The sequence below is a fragment of the Vitis vinifera genome, chromosome 15 (assembly GCF_030704535.1).
Source record: "Vitis vinifera cultivar Pinot Noir 40024 chromosome 15, ASM3070453v1".
NCBI lineage: Eukaryota > Viridiplantae > Streptophyta > Magnoliopsida > Vitales > Vitaceae > Vitis > Vitis vinifera.
This window is the reverse complement of record NC_081819.1, coordinates 21,218,479-21,236,604: the sequence shown is the minus strand read 5'-3', so window position 1 is coordinate 21,236,604 and position 18,126 is coordinate 21,218,479. Positions and strand designations below refer to the sequence as shown.

The window sequence follows — 18,126 nt, the reverse complement described above, 5'->3', positions numbered from 1 at the left end:
AATCTAATACCAACTTATTAAAATGATCTAAAATTAACTTTACATTAAAATTATTTTAAATTCTTCCCAATCCATTTATATTTATTTATATAAAAATAAATAAATATTTTTCATCTAAATGTTGTTTTTGAAAACTTTTTTCTTTTCAAAATATTCTTCACAAAATATTCTTATTATTTCAAAGTTATTAAGATTATTAAATATTTATTTATGAATTTTAATTATATTTTTTTACTTTTTTTCACTTTATTTCTCTATTTTTCTTTCTTTGCTTTATATTTTCTGAACATAAAAAATAGAAGGATGATTTAATTCTCGTTGCACAGCCCACAGCTTTGTTTCCACTCATGTTCAAAGGGGGTTAAGAGCAAGCATCCCATAACCGGAGCAAGAGGGATCGGAATTGTAGGAAGTCTTCTTTTCTCTCTCTCTCTGAGTTATGGCTCGAAGTAGAGTTATGGTCGGGATGATGCGAATGGAAGACGAGCAGTCGCCAAGTGACCTTCTCCAAGAGGCGAAATGGCTTGATCAAGAAACCTTGCCAGCTCTCTGTTCTCTGCGACGTCAATGTTACCGTCGTCGTCTTCTCCAGCCGTGCAAATGTCTCTTCTCTGTTTGGTTGCCAAGAAAAATGAGGAAAATTGAGCCAAGATCGGAGAACTTTCACTCTCAAGACTTTTCGCTTCTTATTTCTTGACTTCTACTTAGCTTCGACTTCGTTAATTCAAAATAAAGAGAACTGAAAAAGGAAGAATTGCAGAGTGGTTCACCTCCTCTGGTTTCTGAGAAAATGTAGGAAAATGAGATGAAAATAGGATGTTTTTCAGTTTTAAGTTTCGCTACTTGTTTGGTTCTCTTTACTCGACTTGCACTTCATCAATTTATCGGAAAACGTAGAACTGTCAAAACTGAGTTTTCGGCTCTTCGGTCCTTTCCCTGATCTGTAGTATTTCTTTCTTTTCTTTTTTTTTTTCTTTAATTTTTCTCAACCTCTCGATTGATTTCTTTTGGAGGCGCTTCCAAATTCCACCTGTTTGTACGAAACGTCGGAATTTAGTGATGTAACCAATAGTTCTGCCCATGGTTCGCTTAATAGCTGAGTCTCAGGTATTAATTCTGATTGCATGTGATGATGGATAAGTGGTCTTTGACCTTTCATGAGCATGGTTGTAGTTGTGTCTAATGTGGATAATTGATTTATGTCTTGAAATATATTGTATGATAAAAATGAGCTGCACTGCCACTATTGGTACTGCTTCAGGTGACACACTATCGCTGCTTGTGAAACATGCAGAGCTTATTATCAACAAGGTAACTGAATTTGCTGCCTCTCTTTTTTTTCTCCGTTTTAAATCCTTTTGGTGTCATTTTTCTTTTTCTTTTTGTCTTTTCTCTTTCCTATGCCATCTGAAATTTATAAAGATTATGCTTCTAGAAGTTAAGAACCTGTTTAGCCATTACACTTAGCTACTGTTAACTTGATCATGAAGGAGATCAACGGTTTACCATTTCAAAATGGACAACTTGAACCTTGATTCTGTAGCTCTAGTTTCTGTTTTAATCAATACTGATTGGTTAACCAGAAAAACAATATAAATTACTGATAGATATTGATTTGAGTCTCTTTTTGAATGTACTAATTAACGCACATTCAAATGTAAATTAATCTGGTGACATTTAATGTCACACACATCAGCAAGTGGTAAAGAAGGTTGTAAGACTAGCATTTTTCCAATGCCCTTCATCAATATTCTAGATTTTGTCTCATTTATTAGAAGTTTGTGGTAGTTGAGAGCTTCTCCATTGTGGCAACTGGCAACTGAGATGACGAATGGCAGTTAGTACATGTAATCCCAGTAAGCTGTTTGTATTGTATGAATAGATTTGCAGTAAAACCCTTTAAAGCAATGCCCACCCTCCAAGCTGAAAAGGAGCATCAGTAATGGAGGTAGGAAATGAACACCAAGGCTCCTACTGTTTCTTGCTTGCTTCTCTTTAAATCATAATGTAGAAAATATTTTTTCTGATTCTTTTCATTGTAACCACACTGGCAAATTCCTGGTTTCTATTAATGCTGCCACAATGTTGTTATTGATTATAATTGAAGGTAATGAAATATTATCTATTGGCCTTTCATTGTCTTATCTATCAAAGATTTGTATCTGATATATTATTTAGTTTTTAGTTATCATAAGAGAGGGTGTTTACTGTTTATTGATTACTCATTTGCTATGATGAGGAGGATGGTTTGTGTGATTCTTCTTTCACCTTCTGTAAAGATGTTGTTTAAGAAAATTAATATAAACAGTAAAACTTTCACACATTGTGTAGAAAAGATTTATGGGAAGTTAAAACAACTTTCTTCTACTATTTGCTGTGTGCTTGGATTCTTATCACCTCTTATCTTTCCTTCAATGAAGATGAATTTGGAAATGTTTACAAAATCTGACTGGTGATGGGATGATGAGAGAGGATAGGTTTCTGGTCCATTACTTTTGGAAAAAAGAGATGTGAGATGAATAGGGTGAAAGTCTCAGTCTCTGAAATGAATGTCTACGCAGGCGTCGTCTCTGCTTCTGAAGCCTATGGTGGATACTTCACTCCCTATCCTATCAATACTCAATATGGCTGAGTTCTTGAGTTTAAAAACTTGGAACATGTTGTTCTCTAAGGTATCTACGGGTGTAACTGGTCGAGATTCTTTTGCATGAACTTTAGGCTAGTTGTTAAAGACCTACCTCGTTGTATTTTTGCTGCTAGTTTATATTCGCTAATTTGGAACCTTATCTCCTACAAAAAAGCTTTGGGAATCCTTCCCAATCTGGTATCTCTTTCACCAAGTCAATTAACCCTGGTTCAATGTTAGACCTTGGAAACCCTCGTACTACACAGATTGTTTTAATTGTCTCCTTGTGGCTGCTCTTATAGATAAGATATTGTGCATGCATGGTGGTCTTTCCCCTCAACTAACAAATTTGGATCAAATTAGGAAGTTTTCCCGTCCAACTGATGTTCTAGACTCTAGTTTGCTTTGTGATTTACTTTGGCCACGTCCTGGTAGAGATAGCAAGGGTTGGCGAATGAATGATAGGGGAGTTTCACGCACCTTTGGTCCAGATAAAGTTTCAGGATCTTTAAAGAAGCATGATATGGACCTTATTTGTCATCTGCACCAGGTTATCATCATTCTCTTATTGTTCCATTCTTTGTGACTCATGGTCCTTACTAATAGCTTCTTTTTCCAGGTTGTGGGAGATGGAGATGAATTCTTTGCAGACAAACATCTTGTTACAATATTTTCCCATTTAAGTGAGTTGCTTAACTTCTACTATTGCCATTTCCTTTACCTCTGAATGTGATAGTAGGGATTCACCTTTTAATGACATTGGGTCTGTATTGGATTTAGCAAAGTTTGAGAGAAAGATCTTTCTCTTTTCATGAGGTTATTCTCAATTGAAGTTCTGGAGATTTAATACAATTTTTAAACAGGCTATAAAATATCTTGATTTTGTAGCACCATAGGCCTAGGAATAGCTGCAAGAATTGAACAAGACAAGTATATTGATCTACAAAGTGAAGGGCTCAGCTAAGAACCTCCCAATATATCTCTGTTCTTCTACCATCCCCCATATACATATATGGATCTAGTTGGGTGATCAGGGGGTGAGTCTCACCTTGTTCCAGATCTTTGAGTTTTGGTTCTCTCTCTATCAGTCGCAGAAGGTATTCATTTTCCCTACACCTAATAGATCTCTTCTTTTAGGGATTCATGGCAGCAATTTGATATTGGATCTTATCTGATCCACCTCCATTATTTGATGTTTGGTTTGGGAAATTCAGGTCAGGGGCAATGAGGAACTGCGTCTGAACAAGTGAAAAGAGCATCTGAATTGAACCAAAACAGCTGGTGGTGCATTCATTGGTCTCATTAATATTCAAGTCCATGCTCAAAATGTTCTGGGAAATAATATCCAGCTCTTCACAAGTTCATTCAAACGTATTTAGGTATATAAGAGTTGCTTCTTTTTGCACCTGAATCCATTGATGAACAACTAGTGGCTGTGAATTCCAAGAGAACAAGAAATGAAGATGGAGTGTAAGCCGAATGAAAAAAAACCAGAAACGGAAATGGAGCCACATGAAAAGGAACGAGAAACCAAGAGAACAAAGAAGACAAAGTACGTGAGGATATTTGGACACGACCTTGTTCCTGAAAGGAGGAGGAGCACAATCAAGAAAACCCGACGTCACCACCTTTACCTCCCTCCTCGTTACCTTTTCCACTGCTGCAGGTGATTCATAACATGGAGGGGAAGGATCAGGTTTTGTTACCAGAAAGATACTAGAACGGTCAGACACTGATGCGAGTCAGAACTAATTTTTCATTCCAAAGAGTGAGGTGCTATGGGGGGTGCTATCTGAGGAGGAGAAGAGGGAGGTGGAAGGAGGAGAGGGTGTTGAAACAATGGTAGTGGATCCAAGAGGTGGGAAGTACAGTATGGGGTTGAAGAAGTGGGTTAGTTTAAGTAAGGTTGTGCTGTGTTTTGCATTGAATGTCAAGAGACAAGTCCAGTAATTAATCTTTGAAGAAGAAGATGAAAATGTTGTAAAGTTAACATGCAGAGCTTATTATCTATTGTTAACTTGATAATGATTATGCTTCTAGAAGTTAAGAACCTGTTTGGCCATTACACTTACCTATTGTTAACTTGATAATGAAGGAGATTAAAGGTTTACCATTTCAAAATGGACAACTTGAACCTTTTGATTCTGTAGCTCTAGTTTCTGTTTTAATCAGCACTGATTGGTTATGTAGAAAAATAATACAAATTACTGATAGATATTGATTTGAGTGTACTAATTAATGCACTTTCAAATATAAATTACTACTTACTATTCTGGTGACATTGAATGTCACACACATCAGCAGGTGGTAAAGAAGGTTGTTAGACTAGCATTTTCGAATGCCCTTTATCAATATTCAAGATTGTGTCTCACTCATTTGAAGTTAGTAGTAGTTGAGAACTTTTCCCTTGTGGCAACTGGCAAATGAGATGATGAATGGCAGTTTGTACATGTAATCCCAGTAAGCTGCTTGTATTGTATGAATCACTTGCAATAAAACCCTTTAAAGCAATGCCCACCCTCCAAGCTGAAAAGGCACATCAGTAATGGAGGTAGGAAATGAACACCAAGGCTCCTACTGTTTCTTGCTTGCTTCAGAGACAAGGTGTGCTTTCTCTCTAAATCATAATGTAAAAAATATTTTTTCTGATTCTTTTTATTGTAACCCCACTGGCAAATTCCTGGTTTCTAATGCTGCCACAATGTTATTATTGATTATAATTGAAGGTAATGAAATATTATTTATAGGCCTTTCATTGTCTTATATATCAAAGATTTGTATCTGATATATTATTCAGTTTTTAATTATCATAAAAGAGGGTGTTTCCTGTATATTGATTACTCATTTGCCCATGACGAGGATGGTCTGTGTCATTCTTTCACCTTCTGGAATGATGTTGTTTAAGAAAATTAATATAAACAATAAAATAATAAAGATTATCACACATTGTGTAAAAAAGATTTATGGAAGTTTAAACAACTTTCTTCGACTATTTATTGTGTGCTTGGATTCTCACCTCTAGTTATGGAGAGTTATATGGCTTCTGTTTTATCTTTCCTTTAATGAAGATGAATTTGGAAATGTTTACAAAATCTGACTGGTGATGGGATGATGAGAGAGGATAGGTTTCTAGTTCATTAATTTTGGAAAAAAGAGATGTGAGATGAATGGGGTGAAAGTCTCCGTCTCTAAAATGAATGCCTATGCAGGCATTGTCTCAGAAGAAAATTCAGATACTACAGATGTTTTTTCAGTTACTATTATAAACTTAGCTGATGAGTGGATTCTTGATTTAGGGTGCTCTTATCATATGTCTCCCAATAGGGCTTGGTTCAATACCTACCAACCCATACACGGTGGGAAGGTTCTAATGAGAAACAATGTCGCCTATAAGGTTGTTGGGATATGCACAATTCAAATTAAGATGCATGATGGCATTATAAGGACATTAATTGATGTCAGGCATGTTCCAGAATTGAAGAAAATTTTGATTTCTTTAGGGATACTTGACTCCAACATATGCACATATAAAACTAGAGGTGGAGTTTTAAGGATTTTAAATGATGCTCTTGTTGTGATGAGAGGAAAGGAAATTAATGGTCTTTATACATTCGAAGGTGGCACGGTTACAAGTGCAACTACAATTTCAACCTTAGAATTAATTATAGAGACTATTAGATTGTGGCATATGTGGCTTAGGCGTATGACTGACAGAGGGTTGACAATTTTTGAACAGTGTTATTAAAAACAATTTTTCGAATTCTATTAAAAACAAATTTTTTTGGATTTTTCTAAATGCATTTTTCTGAATTTTCATAAATAGATTAAAAAATAATAATAATAAATAAATAAAAATAAAAAATAAAAATAAAAAAACTTTCTTTTATTAAAAAGGATATTTTGAAATTAGTATTTTATTAGAACATATTTACTAAATTATTCCTCTCATTTAAACAAAATTTCTAATTTGTTCGATGTTCAATTCTGTATACACTCAATAAATATAAACGAACAAATATTTACAAGATTTAATTAAAATAAAACCAAATAAAAGTGGTAAATAAAATATGTACCCAAATAAACTTACAACAAACTCTACGTGTCATCAATTCGTACTCAACCAACAAGATTGTAGAATGAGTCCATGCAAAAACAAAAACAGCGCAAATGTAAATATCAAGAGATGTATAAAATCCCAAACAAATATTCAAACCCAAATCCCAATTTCAAATTAGTCCCATAAATTTTGTCAATTTAAAATGAGCCCAAATTACTATAGGTCTTAACTCAGAACATCCAAATTAATAACAAAAAATGCAAACACAATCAACCAAACCTAAAATTGGATAAATTAAAATAAATTCTACTAGATCTAAACTTAATATTTTATAATCTAAGCCTAGTTTAATATGCACCACAATTGTCCTATGTTCAAATTAAACAATTTAAATTGGCTAAGTCCATATCAAATATTCAAATAATCCAACAAATCCCACCCATATTGTGGGCCCCAAAATTCACATCAATTAACAAGCCCACATAAAAAAAAAAAAACACATGATCAAGAGAAACAATATTTCAAGCTCAATTCATTAAGCCTAAACAAATAACAATTTAACAATAGGCCCAAGTCCAAATAAACAATATGCAATTGATATAATCTAAATATCCTCAAATTAATCACCCAATACAATATGCCAACAAACCCAAATTAACAAATATCAAATTAATTCACTAACAATAAATTAAATCAAATTATGTATTAATCTACCAACAACAAATTAACCTCAAATTTCATATTAATTCAACAATCCAAATTTCATAAACAACAATTACTACTAAAATAAATTAAAATAACAACAATAACAATAACAATAATAATAATAACAACAACAACAATAATAATAACAATAACAATAATAATAATAATAACGAGAATAGATGAGATGGTAAGGGCTCGCCGGCGGTCTTGCCGGCAGTAGTGGATGATTTTTTTTAGGAATCACAAATAAAATAAAATAAACTGAAATAAAAATAATAAAATAAAAGTATTAGTAATAAAATAAAATAGAATGATAGACAAAATAATAAAAGTTATGAAATGGTGAGTAGGCAAAAAAATATATGTAATTGGAATTCAAAATTGGGCTCAAAATTAATGTAAAGATAAAATTGAGACAAATTTTGGGGTCTACACCGTGACATTTTAATAAATATATTAAATTACAAGTTATTGTTGAAATTAAAAATGTATAATTTAACAATAAAAAAATTTATATGTTTAAACTTAAAGATATAATATTATTTCAATAAAGATAAATTGATAAATATAATAATAAATAAATATTTTATTTATTATTAAATTAATAATGTTAAAATAATAAAATTATATGATATATAAATAAGATATAAAATTATATAATTTATTAATTTAAGTTATTTAATTTATTGTATTTTTAAGATATTAATTTATTTGTATTTTGACAAATTTATCTTTATTTAAATAATAGTATATTCTTAAGTTTCTATATATAGATTTTTTTTATTATTTTAAAACATCTGTTTATAATTTTACGTAAAAAAATATACTATTATTTGTACACATAACATATATGCCCTAAAGATACGTTTTGAAATTAGTTAATGAAATTACTTAGAAAAAGTATACTATAAAATATCATTTTCAATAGTTTCATCAAAGTTACAAAAAAAATATCTTCTAAACATTTAGATAATGAAAAAAAAAAAAAAAAAAAAAACCAAAAACCCCTTTCTAGCTGTAGCAAGTACTACATGTGATATACTTTTATATCTTAAAAATAAAATAAATTAAATATCTTAAATTAATAAATTATATAATTTTATATCTTATATATGTATCATATAATTTTATTATTTTAAGATTATTAATTTATTAATAAATAAAATATTCATTTATTATTACATTTATCAATTTATCTTTATTAAAATAATATTAGATCATTAAATTTAAATATATAAATTTATTATTATTAAATTATATATTTTCAATTCCAACATAATTTAATATTTTTTTAATTAAATTTTAAAATAAAAAAAATTAATGAAGTTCAATTAGTAATTAAGGTTTTAGTTCAAAAATAAAATCTCAATTGTTAATTGTACTTTCAATTAAAAATGAAGCGTTGGTTAACAATTGAGATTTTAACTTAAATTTTGAAAAGAAAAAAAATTATGACATGACTTGGTAATAAAGAGACTAATTTGACCATAAGTTTTACAAATGGACTAAACTTTATATATATATTTTTCTATAAAATGGCTAACAAAGTTTTTTCCTCAAATGTTTTAGGCTAGATGGCGGTATGAAGTCGTTGTGATTGAGAAAATCTTTGGTGCAAAAGAAGATGTAAAGAGAATGAATAGGCGAAGATGAGGAAAGATCATGTACCTGTTCCGGGCGTAGAGAAACATCCGACTTCTAGACTGGAGCTGTTCTGGAACCCGCATGAACCGCCTTGAACTTCGCAGTCTCCGCAACTGGGCACATCCCATGTTAACTGAAGATCTGAGTTGAGGTCTGATGAGAAGTCTTCGTCATTCTGAACATGCCACGAAACTGGAACTGCTAGAGTAGTGAGTATCTGGCATGAGGACATTTTACTAACAAGACTCATGGAAGAAGTAGCTAAGACCGAGGATGTGGAATTGCTGAGGCAGTCAATGGCGGTGAACCGAAACCTTGTGAGCTCAGAGGGGCAGATGAGGAAGGTGTAGTTCAGGTAGTACTCAGCCATGAAAGGAGAACCCGTAATATCGAAGGCTAGAAGTCGTTTAGGAAGGCAATTGTCCGGGTCATAGAGTTGTATCTCTTGTGTGATATAATTGATGCCACGAACGAAGAATTCTCCCCAATAAGGAAGTCTCAGAACTGTTATATCTGGACTCCCGCAGCTTAGATTGAACCCGGGATAACCACAGTTTTGGTGTTGCTGGCCTACTAGGTGGAAAGGGAATCCAATTGTGCAGCCATTGCTGCCACACCTGGAAACTGGGCAAGACTCTCTTGCAAGAATCAGGGGAAATACAGAGAAGAGAAAGAAGAAGATGTCCAAGAAAGCCATGAGCTTGAAAGGAATGATTCAAGGGATGGCCAGGCCTTATTAGTAAGACCCCATTAACTATTTAAAGATTTCTAAAGTCAAAAGTTCACACAAGGGTAATTTCTAATAACCAAGTTGTTATTTTATGGCCCATACCTACTAGGGAAGCCCTTGGGTACTGACACAAACACCGCAGAAATGAAATGGTTCCATCTGTTCTGTACTGTTACCGAGGCAGACTATAAAAAATATAGAAAAGCTATTAACAAATTGGAATGTACGTACCATGGTAATAGTAATATGCACATCAAGATAAGGTATGCAGAGGGAAGACTGAAACAACTGAATATTTGTATTTTCTTTATGAAGTTGACTACATAACAGTCTCTTAACTGATATGCATGTATACAGAACTCATTTATTTGTGAGGTATATTTATTTACTAAAATGTCAAAAAGGCTTCTTTGTTAAGCCTTGAAGAAAAAGCTGTATATTTCTATCTGATTTAAGGAGAATTACAGGAGCTGCTGTGAGATTCTCAGAGAAACAACTTCTCCATCAGGCCCAGCTTTCATAGCTTGGTATTTTACATGAAGACCTGATTCATAGAAAAGATAAGAAAACATGTAAGGTTATTTGGATGTGAAATCTTTAACAAAGTGTAGATGTGTATACTGTCAGTAAACGGCTGAATATTAATGGGCAAATATAATTAATCTGCTCATTTGATTTAAGTAACTGAGGTGACTAATTGATGACATGAGTATAAGACTGATAAACTGGAGAGTAAATTGATATAGGAGGTTATACAATTGGGAAGTTTTTACCTTCATTCTCTTGTAAATTTGTGTTGATTGCAACTGCATGTAGGGTTATCATAGCCTTTGGTTGCCAATCATTGGGTTTCCCTACCCATGACTTGAGATTAAAGATCTCTGCCAATTCACATGGAGATTTGATGAGACTAATATATCTTTAATTTCAGAAATATCTAATTTTTGGTTATTAACAGTTGATGCACACCTAGATAGAGAATCTTTTGGCCAATACTAACTGTGATTCTTTTAACAATTCCTTTGTTGGTGTATGTGAATCACATTGAAGGATCATCATAGTTACTAGAAAGAGATTCTATCAATGATACCATACATAGAGGAACTTTAAAGTCATTTGGTTCACAAAAAAGTAGCATAGATGTAGTTCCATGATAAATTAGTTAACGGGAAAAGAAAGCTAAGATAGAAAAGTATTAGTAAAAACTCTCCATCTTCTATTGGATTACCGCAAAGTCAAGGAGAAAAGAAGCCTCAAAATTTTATAACAGCCACTCCAAGCCCTAATGCAAAAGTGATCAATTTTATTGGGCCCTTGTTGGCAATTAGCAGAACACAAAATTTTGCTTGTTTGCCCCAAAGACATGAAATGACTAGCAGGCAGAAGAATGAAATGACAAGTTGGCATGAAGCATATAGAGTTACCAGAGGTTGAAGAATCATTGAGGTGTTTGATATCAAAAATGCCTGCAGAAGCTCCATCTGCATGCTTTTTGATGTCATGAGATCCTATTATCCGGTACTCCCAGCTCCCATCCCTGTAGCCCTCACTTAGGAAGAGTTCTATATGCCTAGCATCTAATGTCTGCATGGTTCCTGCATAAATGAGCAAGTTACCATTTTGAGTTGTGTTTCAACACAGAATTTAAGACACCAGCTGCCTGTAATGAATAGTTTAAGTGGAATGTGTGGTTCTCTAACCAAAAATACCTAAACATGCTCTGTAAACCTTCCTACTTGTTGGAAGGCCAATGAATTTGGCCTCATGTAAACCAAGAAATAGCTCATTAGGATGCATTCCTGGTTGCCCTCAAGCTTCTGATTTTACAATTTGGTTTTACTAACAAAGCAAAACAATTTGGATCAATTACTTCCCTATAAAATGACAAACATGATCCTCCAATGAATACAACAAAACAAGCTGTAAGAACTGTTCCTTGAAGAATCTCTATGCCTAGCCCATAGCATATTAACGACCTACCCCTTGAACTACTTGAGCAAAAATAGGAAGTGTTCCACATTCTGTAAAGTTTGGCCTTTTGTCTATATTAGGCTAACTGGCTAAAATAGTGCCCAGTATGTGTCAAGTCAATCAAACTCTTCAACCAGCAATCTGTTTTTACCAGCATTAATAAAAATGGCTCTTTAGGAGTTCAAATTTATTGATAGATGGATTCCTCCTTACCATCACATGTGTTGAGGTCACAGACAGGGCATCTAACAAGTTGTAGATCTGAAAAGACAAATCCAGGAAAAATATGTAATTAGCTGGAGTGATACTAGTCCAAGTAATTGAACACAACATCCTTCAATGTTTAGAAGTACCAGCTATCCAGATCCCCGTTTTGATATTGTTCAATATGCAGAAGCCGCATGACTCCAATGTTTTCCCTAAGTTTTCACCTTGTGGGATTTTCAAGGGGCAACTCAGCTTCTCAGCTAGGAGCGAAATGGGTGAATCAAGGAAAAAAGCACCGATTCGCATCCAATCTATTTGGTTTCATTAAAAAAAAAAATGCATGAAAAATTATGAATCTAGAGATAAGACTTTGAATTCATATTTTGAAAACTGCATTTCATGATGTTTGGTGAGAATGATGATAAGGAGAAAAAAATTTACAAATTGTCTATCCCTGTTAAGAAAAAAGTAGATGAAAAATAGGGTAAACTTAAAATTGATGTGTCCTGAGTCCTATCCAAGGGCAGAACCCAAAACTAGATAATAATCTAATCTTTTGAGACTCATGGGATTGATCCTTTCTACTCTGCTAAAGCACAAGCAGTGGCATAATGTGGCACAATGAGTTCCATCACTCTTTTAAGACTCGTCAGTAAGAAAAGTTACAATACTTTGATGGTATACAATTATTGTCTGTGCTTTCCAAACAATTTGTCACCTTAACTGCATCGAATTAGCCTCCTCCCTAAACAATGTGCACTGTTATTTAATAACTGAAAATTTTTCATAAGAACAGTCTCCAGAGACCACGGAAGCAGCCGCTTCAACCATGGGAACTAATTGGTGTCTCTTGCAACGAAGGCAAAAAAATCCAGATAACAGTAAAAGGGAAGGGCAATTACCAATATGTTTCTCCCGCTGACGGAACATGAAAGAGTGACTTCCATCTGCAAGGCAGTCATTAAGCAGATGGTGATACTAATCCACTATAAGAACCACAACATAACTGAAATATGGAGAAAATTTAACACCCTGCTTATTACCGAAAGCAGAAGCATAAAGCTTGATCCAATTGAGGAATGTGTGTTGTGGTTCTGGTAGCTGGAGATCACGCAGACAAGCAAACTTCCATATACTGTCCTCCATGATCAGACAGTGGAACCACTTATTTTTTGTTCCCAGCATCACCAGAGATTTACCATCCAGGTGCTTTGCAATCTCTGTCCATATGTCTTCTTCATACCTTTTTGCATGCAATACAAAGCAATACACATAAAAAGGTCAAAATAAAAAAGAAACATTTGACCAGTATTGTTGCAAGGAATCTGGATGAGAGAAGGATAAATTTAGGACTCATATAGTATTAATTTTTATAAAAATTAAAACAGTAAAGGGTATAGAGATCCAAATCAGAAAAGAAATTCGATTCTTTCAATGGCTGTGAAATATATATATATTTTTTTTAAAAAAGGAAAAAAAATAATGTTTTCATTATTATAAACTTTATTATTTGAAATGTACAGCATTCAAAATAAACATTCAAGATTGCATTCAAAATAAACATTCAAGATTTCATGAAAATCCAAGCAATTTGACAGAGAAATTCATAGAGTTCTCAAGCAAGGGAGAGAGAACTGCTGGTAGTGTTCCACAATTCTTCTGATTGTGCTAATGAGCGAAGATTAATATTACCTCTGTATTAAGATTAATGGATAAGTATAGGAAATCCAAATTCGACCTTAGTCTTCCACATTCTTCTGATTATGATAATGTGAAACAGTTCAAGACAATATCAAATGATATCCACATTCACATTGATTTTTCACATCAAATTGCATAGGAAGTGAGAGATAGTTATTCATAAATGTACCAAACTTGAAGGAGAGAGAGTTTCTGGTAATAGTTTACATTTTTCTGATTATGCTTATTCATGAAAACTCGAGCAAACTTCAAATCATATTTGCAGTGGCATTGTTTTCCAAAAAAAAACATTAGAGAAAGAAAGTTCGATTGATAGATGTATCAAGGTTGAAATTGATCATTCAAATTTTCATGAAATTCCCGTGGATCTGTAAGAGGAATCCGTAGAGTTTTTGAGAAAGAATAGAGAGAGACAGCTTCTTCTAGTTTCCTTAGATTTCTACATCAAATATGATAGAATTCAAACTAAATATTCATTGCCTGGAAGGCTGGAACTATTTTACATTATCATGAAGTTTCATCAAATTATTTATGAAATTCAAAGTTTCAGGAAATTCGAGTTTAGATTTACAGATAAATGTGCTGAATTCAAACCAAATATTCAAAATTTCATGAAATTCGAGCTGATTTCAGAGAGAAACTCGCAGAGTTGAAGAGAGTACAAGTACCAGGAGAAACCAGCGAGAGGAGAGTTGCAGCAGCAAATGGACTTCTCTCTTCTCATTCGCTTCCCCATTTTGTCCTCTTCAAATCTCAATCCTCACTCCTCAGAAACAACACAAACGGAGCTCTGAGAAGTTCATGCTTCGCTATTTATAGACGCGGGAAACGCTTGGATTCAAAAGTGTGGATGAGGGCCTGGATCCTCTGTGATGCGGTGCACTGCAATTTCCCACAGTGTGCATGAGATTTCGACACGTAAGATTAATTCAAAAGTCTGGGTAAGGACCTGGATCCTCTGCGTGGTGGTGCACTGCGATTCGCTGCAGTGTCCATAAGATTTTAACACGTTAGCTAGCGGAATTTAAAATATACTTAATCCTGCCTGATTATTTATTCTTGAGATCAAGTGATTGAATCATAATTAAACCTTACAAAACTAATTTCTAAAATTTACAACTACAATAAAAGATATATTTTCTAGAATATCTTTACAATCCCTAAAATGTGATGTAAGAATATGAAAATTAGATTTTTGTAAAAGTATATAAAATTTTTTTTCAATGATTTGTATTTTCTAAAATTAGTAGAAAACCTATAAATTATAAATTGGATACATTCAATTAAATAAAATAATTTAATCTAATACCAACTTATTAAAATGATCTAAAATTAACTTTACATTAAAATTATTTTAAATTCTTCTCAATCCATTTATATTTATTTATATAAAAAAGAAAATAAATATTTTTTCTAAATGTTCTTTTTGAAAACTTTTTTCTTTTCAAAATATTCTTCACAAATTTTTCTTATTATTTCAAAGTTATTAAGATTATTAAATATTTATTTATGAATTTTAATTATATTTTTTACTTTCTTTCACTTTATTTCTCTATTTTTCTTTCCTTGCTTTATATTTTCTGAACATAAAAAATAGAAGGATGATTTAATTCTCGTTTTCCACTCATGTTCAAAGGGGGGTTAAGAGCAAGGATCCCATAACCGGAGCAAGAGGGATCAGAATTGTAGGAAGTCTTCTTTTCTCTCTCTCTGAGTTATGGCTCGAAGTAGAGTTATGGTCGGGATGAAGCGAATCGAAGACGAGCAGTCGCCAAGTGACCTTCTCCAAGAGGCGAAATGGATTGATCAAGAAACCTCGCCAGCTCTCTGTTCTCTACTATGTCAATGTTACCGTGGTCGTCTTCTCCAGCCGTGGAAAGCTCTAGATTGTGGAAACAAGTATGTCTCTTCTCTGTTTGGTTGCCAAGAAAAATGAGGAAAATTGAGCCAAGATCGGAGAAGTTTCACTCTTAAGACTTTTCACTTCTTATTTCTTGACTTCTACTTAGCTTCGGCTTCGTTAATTCAAAATAAAGAGAACTGAAAAAATGAAAAATTGCTGAGTGGTTCACCTCCTCTGGTTTCTAAGAAAATGTAAGAAAATGAGATGAAAATAGGATGTTTTTCAGTTTTAAGTTTCGCTACTTGTTTGGTTCTCTTTACTCGACTTGCACTTCATCAATTTCTTGGAAAATGTAGAACTGTCAAAACTGAGTTTTAGGTCTTCAAATTGATAAATGGTAGTTTTTTCATTCATACTTTCATTCGTTCATGTACAGAGTATATATAAAGGGTAATCACCATTCTAAGAATGGGAAAGAATGATACAAGGAAAGAATGATATAAGGAAATAACAACTAATATCCTAATATCTCAACTTTCCTAATATCTCAATATTCATAATATCTCAACTTTCCTAATATCTAAACATTCCTAATATCTCAACACTAAATGATATAAGGAAAACATTCCTAATATCTCAACACTCCCCCCTCAAGTTGATGCATAGATGTCACACATGCCCAACTTGTCTAAAAATTTTGAGAACACTTGACTTGAGACAACCTTGGTAAGGATATCGGCCAATTGATCTTCTGATCGAATCTTAGGCAATTCCACAATCTTATCATCCAACTTTTCCTTAATGAAGAATCTATCCACCTCGACATGCTTTGTACGATCATGTTGTACTGGATTATGAGCAATGTCACATGCGGCTTTATTGTCATAAAACAATCGGATTGGTTGCCTAGATAGGTAACCTAATTCTTGTAAGAGGAGTCTTAGCCATAATGCCTCACAAAGTCCTAGAGTCATACCTCTAAATTCCGCTTCTGCACTTGAACAAGCGACGACATTCTGCTTTTTACTTTTCCATGTCACAAGATTACCACCTACAAAGGTAAAGTAATCAGATGTAGATCACCTATCATCCACTGCACCGACCCAATCAGCATCAGTATATACTTCTATACTCTGATGATCAACATTTTTATCGAACAAAATTCCCTTCCCAGGAGCATTCTTCAAATACCTCAAAATACGCATGACTGCATTCATATGTTGCTCTCCGGGATTATGCATGTATTGACTCACTACACTCAATGCATAAGCAAGATCTGATCTTATATGAGCTAAGTACATTAATCTCCCCACAAGTCTCTGGTATCTTCCCTTATTGGTTGATACTTGATTAGGCTCAACACACAATTTCAGACCTTCTTCTATTGGTGTATTAACAGGTTGACATCCCGACATTCCAGTCTCTTGTAAAAGATCTAAGACATACTTTCTTTGAGACAGAAAAATTCCTTCACTTGATCGAGAAACTTCAATCCCAAGAAAGTATTTTAGAGGACCTAGATATTTCATTTCGAATTCTCTAGATAGATAATTTTGCAGAGCTTTTCTTTCTTCAAGATCATTTCCTGTAACTATCATGTCATCCACATATACAATGAGTGTTGTAATCTTACCATGTTGCTTTTTCAGGAACAAAGTGTGATCTGAATTAGTTTGACGATAGCCAAAAACTCTCATTGACTTTGTGAACCTTCCAAACCATGCTCTCGGGGATTGCTTCAACCCATACAATGACTTCTTCAATTTGCACACCTTCTGACATTGTTTTTCTGACACCATGCATCCTGGTGGAAGATCCATATATGCTTCTTCAGATAACTTGCCATGCAGAAAGGCATTTTTCACATCGAATTGTTGTAATGGCCAATCTAGGTTTGCAGCTAAAGACAATAATACTCGAACTGTGTTGATCTTAGCTACAGGTGCAAATGTCTCTATGTAGTCAATTCCATAAGTTTGAGTGTACCCTTTTACTACCAGTCTTGCTTTAAATCATTCAATACTACCATCTGCCTTGTACTTCACAGTATAGATCCAACGACACCCAACTGGCTTCTTTCCTGGTGGACATTCTACGAGTTCCCATGTTTCATTCTTCTACAATGATTTCATCTCTTCATTCATGGCTGCTTTCCACTTTGGATCAGCTAAGGCTTCCTACACACTGTTAGGAATAACTACAGTAGATAATTGATTTACAAATGACTTATTTGATTCAGACAAACGATGGTTAGACACATAGTTGCTCATGGGATATTTGACTTTGGTAGACAATTCAGGTTCATATATGGGTTTAGGAATACCTCTATTATGACGGTGTGGTAACAGTTTTATGAATGGATCAGGTTCCAAATTAAGAACACCCTCAACAGACGACGATTGGTTTGGTATTTCAATGAAGACATCTTCGGACCCAAATTGTTGACCACTCATATCCAACTCACCCGCTTCCTGGTTCACTAGTTCAGATTGTCTAGATTCAACTTCCTTAGAGATATGATAATCATAATCGAGAGTCTGAATTTCCTTATGGTACTCCCCTTAAAGTTCAGACTCAGATGAAAAATACATCGAATCTTCATGAAACACCACATCCATTGTAATATACATTTGTCGAGTTGG

The 18,126-nt window shown here is 33.7% G+C and overlaps 2 protein-coding genes across 3 annotated transcripts; both read right to left on the bottom strand.

Moving 5' to 3' along the window:
- Nucleotides 1-455: 455 nt before the first annotated feature.
- LOC100263679 (putative RING-H2 finger protein ATL21A) lies at nt 456-9,729 on the bottom strand. Its single transcript, XM_010663700.2, has 3 exons — nt 9,057-9,729; nt 4,183-4,358; nt 456-611 (listed from the first exon to the last, which is right to left on the bottom strand). The coding sequence occupies exons 1-3, from the start codon at nt 9,727-9,729 to the stop codon at nt 456-458; spliced, it is 1,005 nt and encodes a 334-aa protein (XP_010662002.2).
- A 313-nt stretch (nt 9,730-10,042) lies between these two features.
- On the bottom strand, nt 10,043-14,492 carry LOC100244802 (probable F-box protein At3g61730). Of its 2 annotated transcripts, XM_002281709.4 has the most exons (8): nt 14,310-14,488; nt 12,984-13,183; nt 12,843-12,887; nt 12,087-12,251; nt 11,947-11,994; nt 11,187-11,357; nt 10,536-10,643; nt 10,043-10,306 (listed from the first exon to the last, which is right to left on the bottom strand). In XM_002281709.4, the coding sequence occupies exons 1-8, from the start codon at nt 14,375-14,377 to the stop codon at nt 10,224-10,226; spliced, it is 888 nt and encodes a 295-aa protein (XP_002281745.1). In that variant the 5' UTR covers nt 14,378-14,488; the 3' UTR covers nt 10,043-10,223. The 2 variants fall into 2 exon arrangements, with proteins under 2 accessions (XP_002281745.1, XP_019080957.1); XM_019225412.2 differs by lacking the exon at nt 12,087-12,251 and having other exon boundaries at nt 14,310-14,492.
- Between the last annotated feature and the right edge of the window lie 3,634 nt (nt 14,493-18,126).

Excerpts from the sequence above, each read along its gene's own strand:
- LOC100263679 (XM_010663700.2), bottom strand. The coding sequence starts at position 9,729 with ATGGCTTTCTTGGACATCTTCTTCTTTCTCTTCTCTGTATTTCCCCTG. Across the intron at positions 4,359-9,056 it reads TTTCTCTACGCCCGGAACAG|TGTCTGACCGTTCTAGTATC; the intron begins GTACATGATCTT and ends GACTCGCATCAG. Across the intron at positions 612-4,182 it reads TCGTGTCCAAATATCCTCAC|AGAAGAGACATTTGCACGGC; the intron begins GTACTTTGTCTT and ends GCAACCAAACAG.
- LOC100244802 (XM_002281709.4), bottom strand. The coding sequence starts at position 14,377 with ATGGGGAAGCGAATGAGAAGAGAGAAGTCCATTTGCTGCTGCAACTCT. Across the intron at positions 13,184-14,309 it reads CCTCTCGCTGGTTTCTCCTG|GTATGAAGAAGACATATGGA; the intron begins GTACTTGTACTC and ends GCATGCAAAAAG. Across the intron at positions 12,252-12,842 it reads TCAGCGGGAGAAACATATTG|ATTGGATGCGAATCGGTGCT; the intron begins GTAATTGCCCTT and ends GAAACCAAATAG.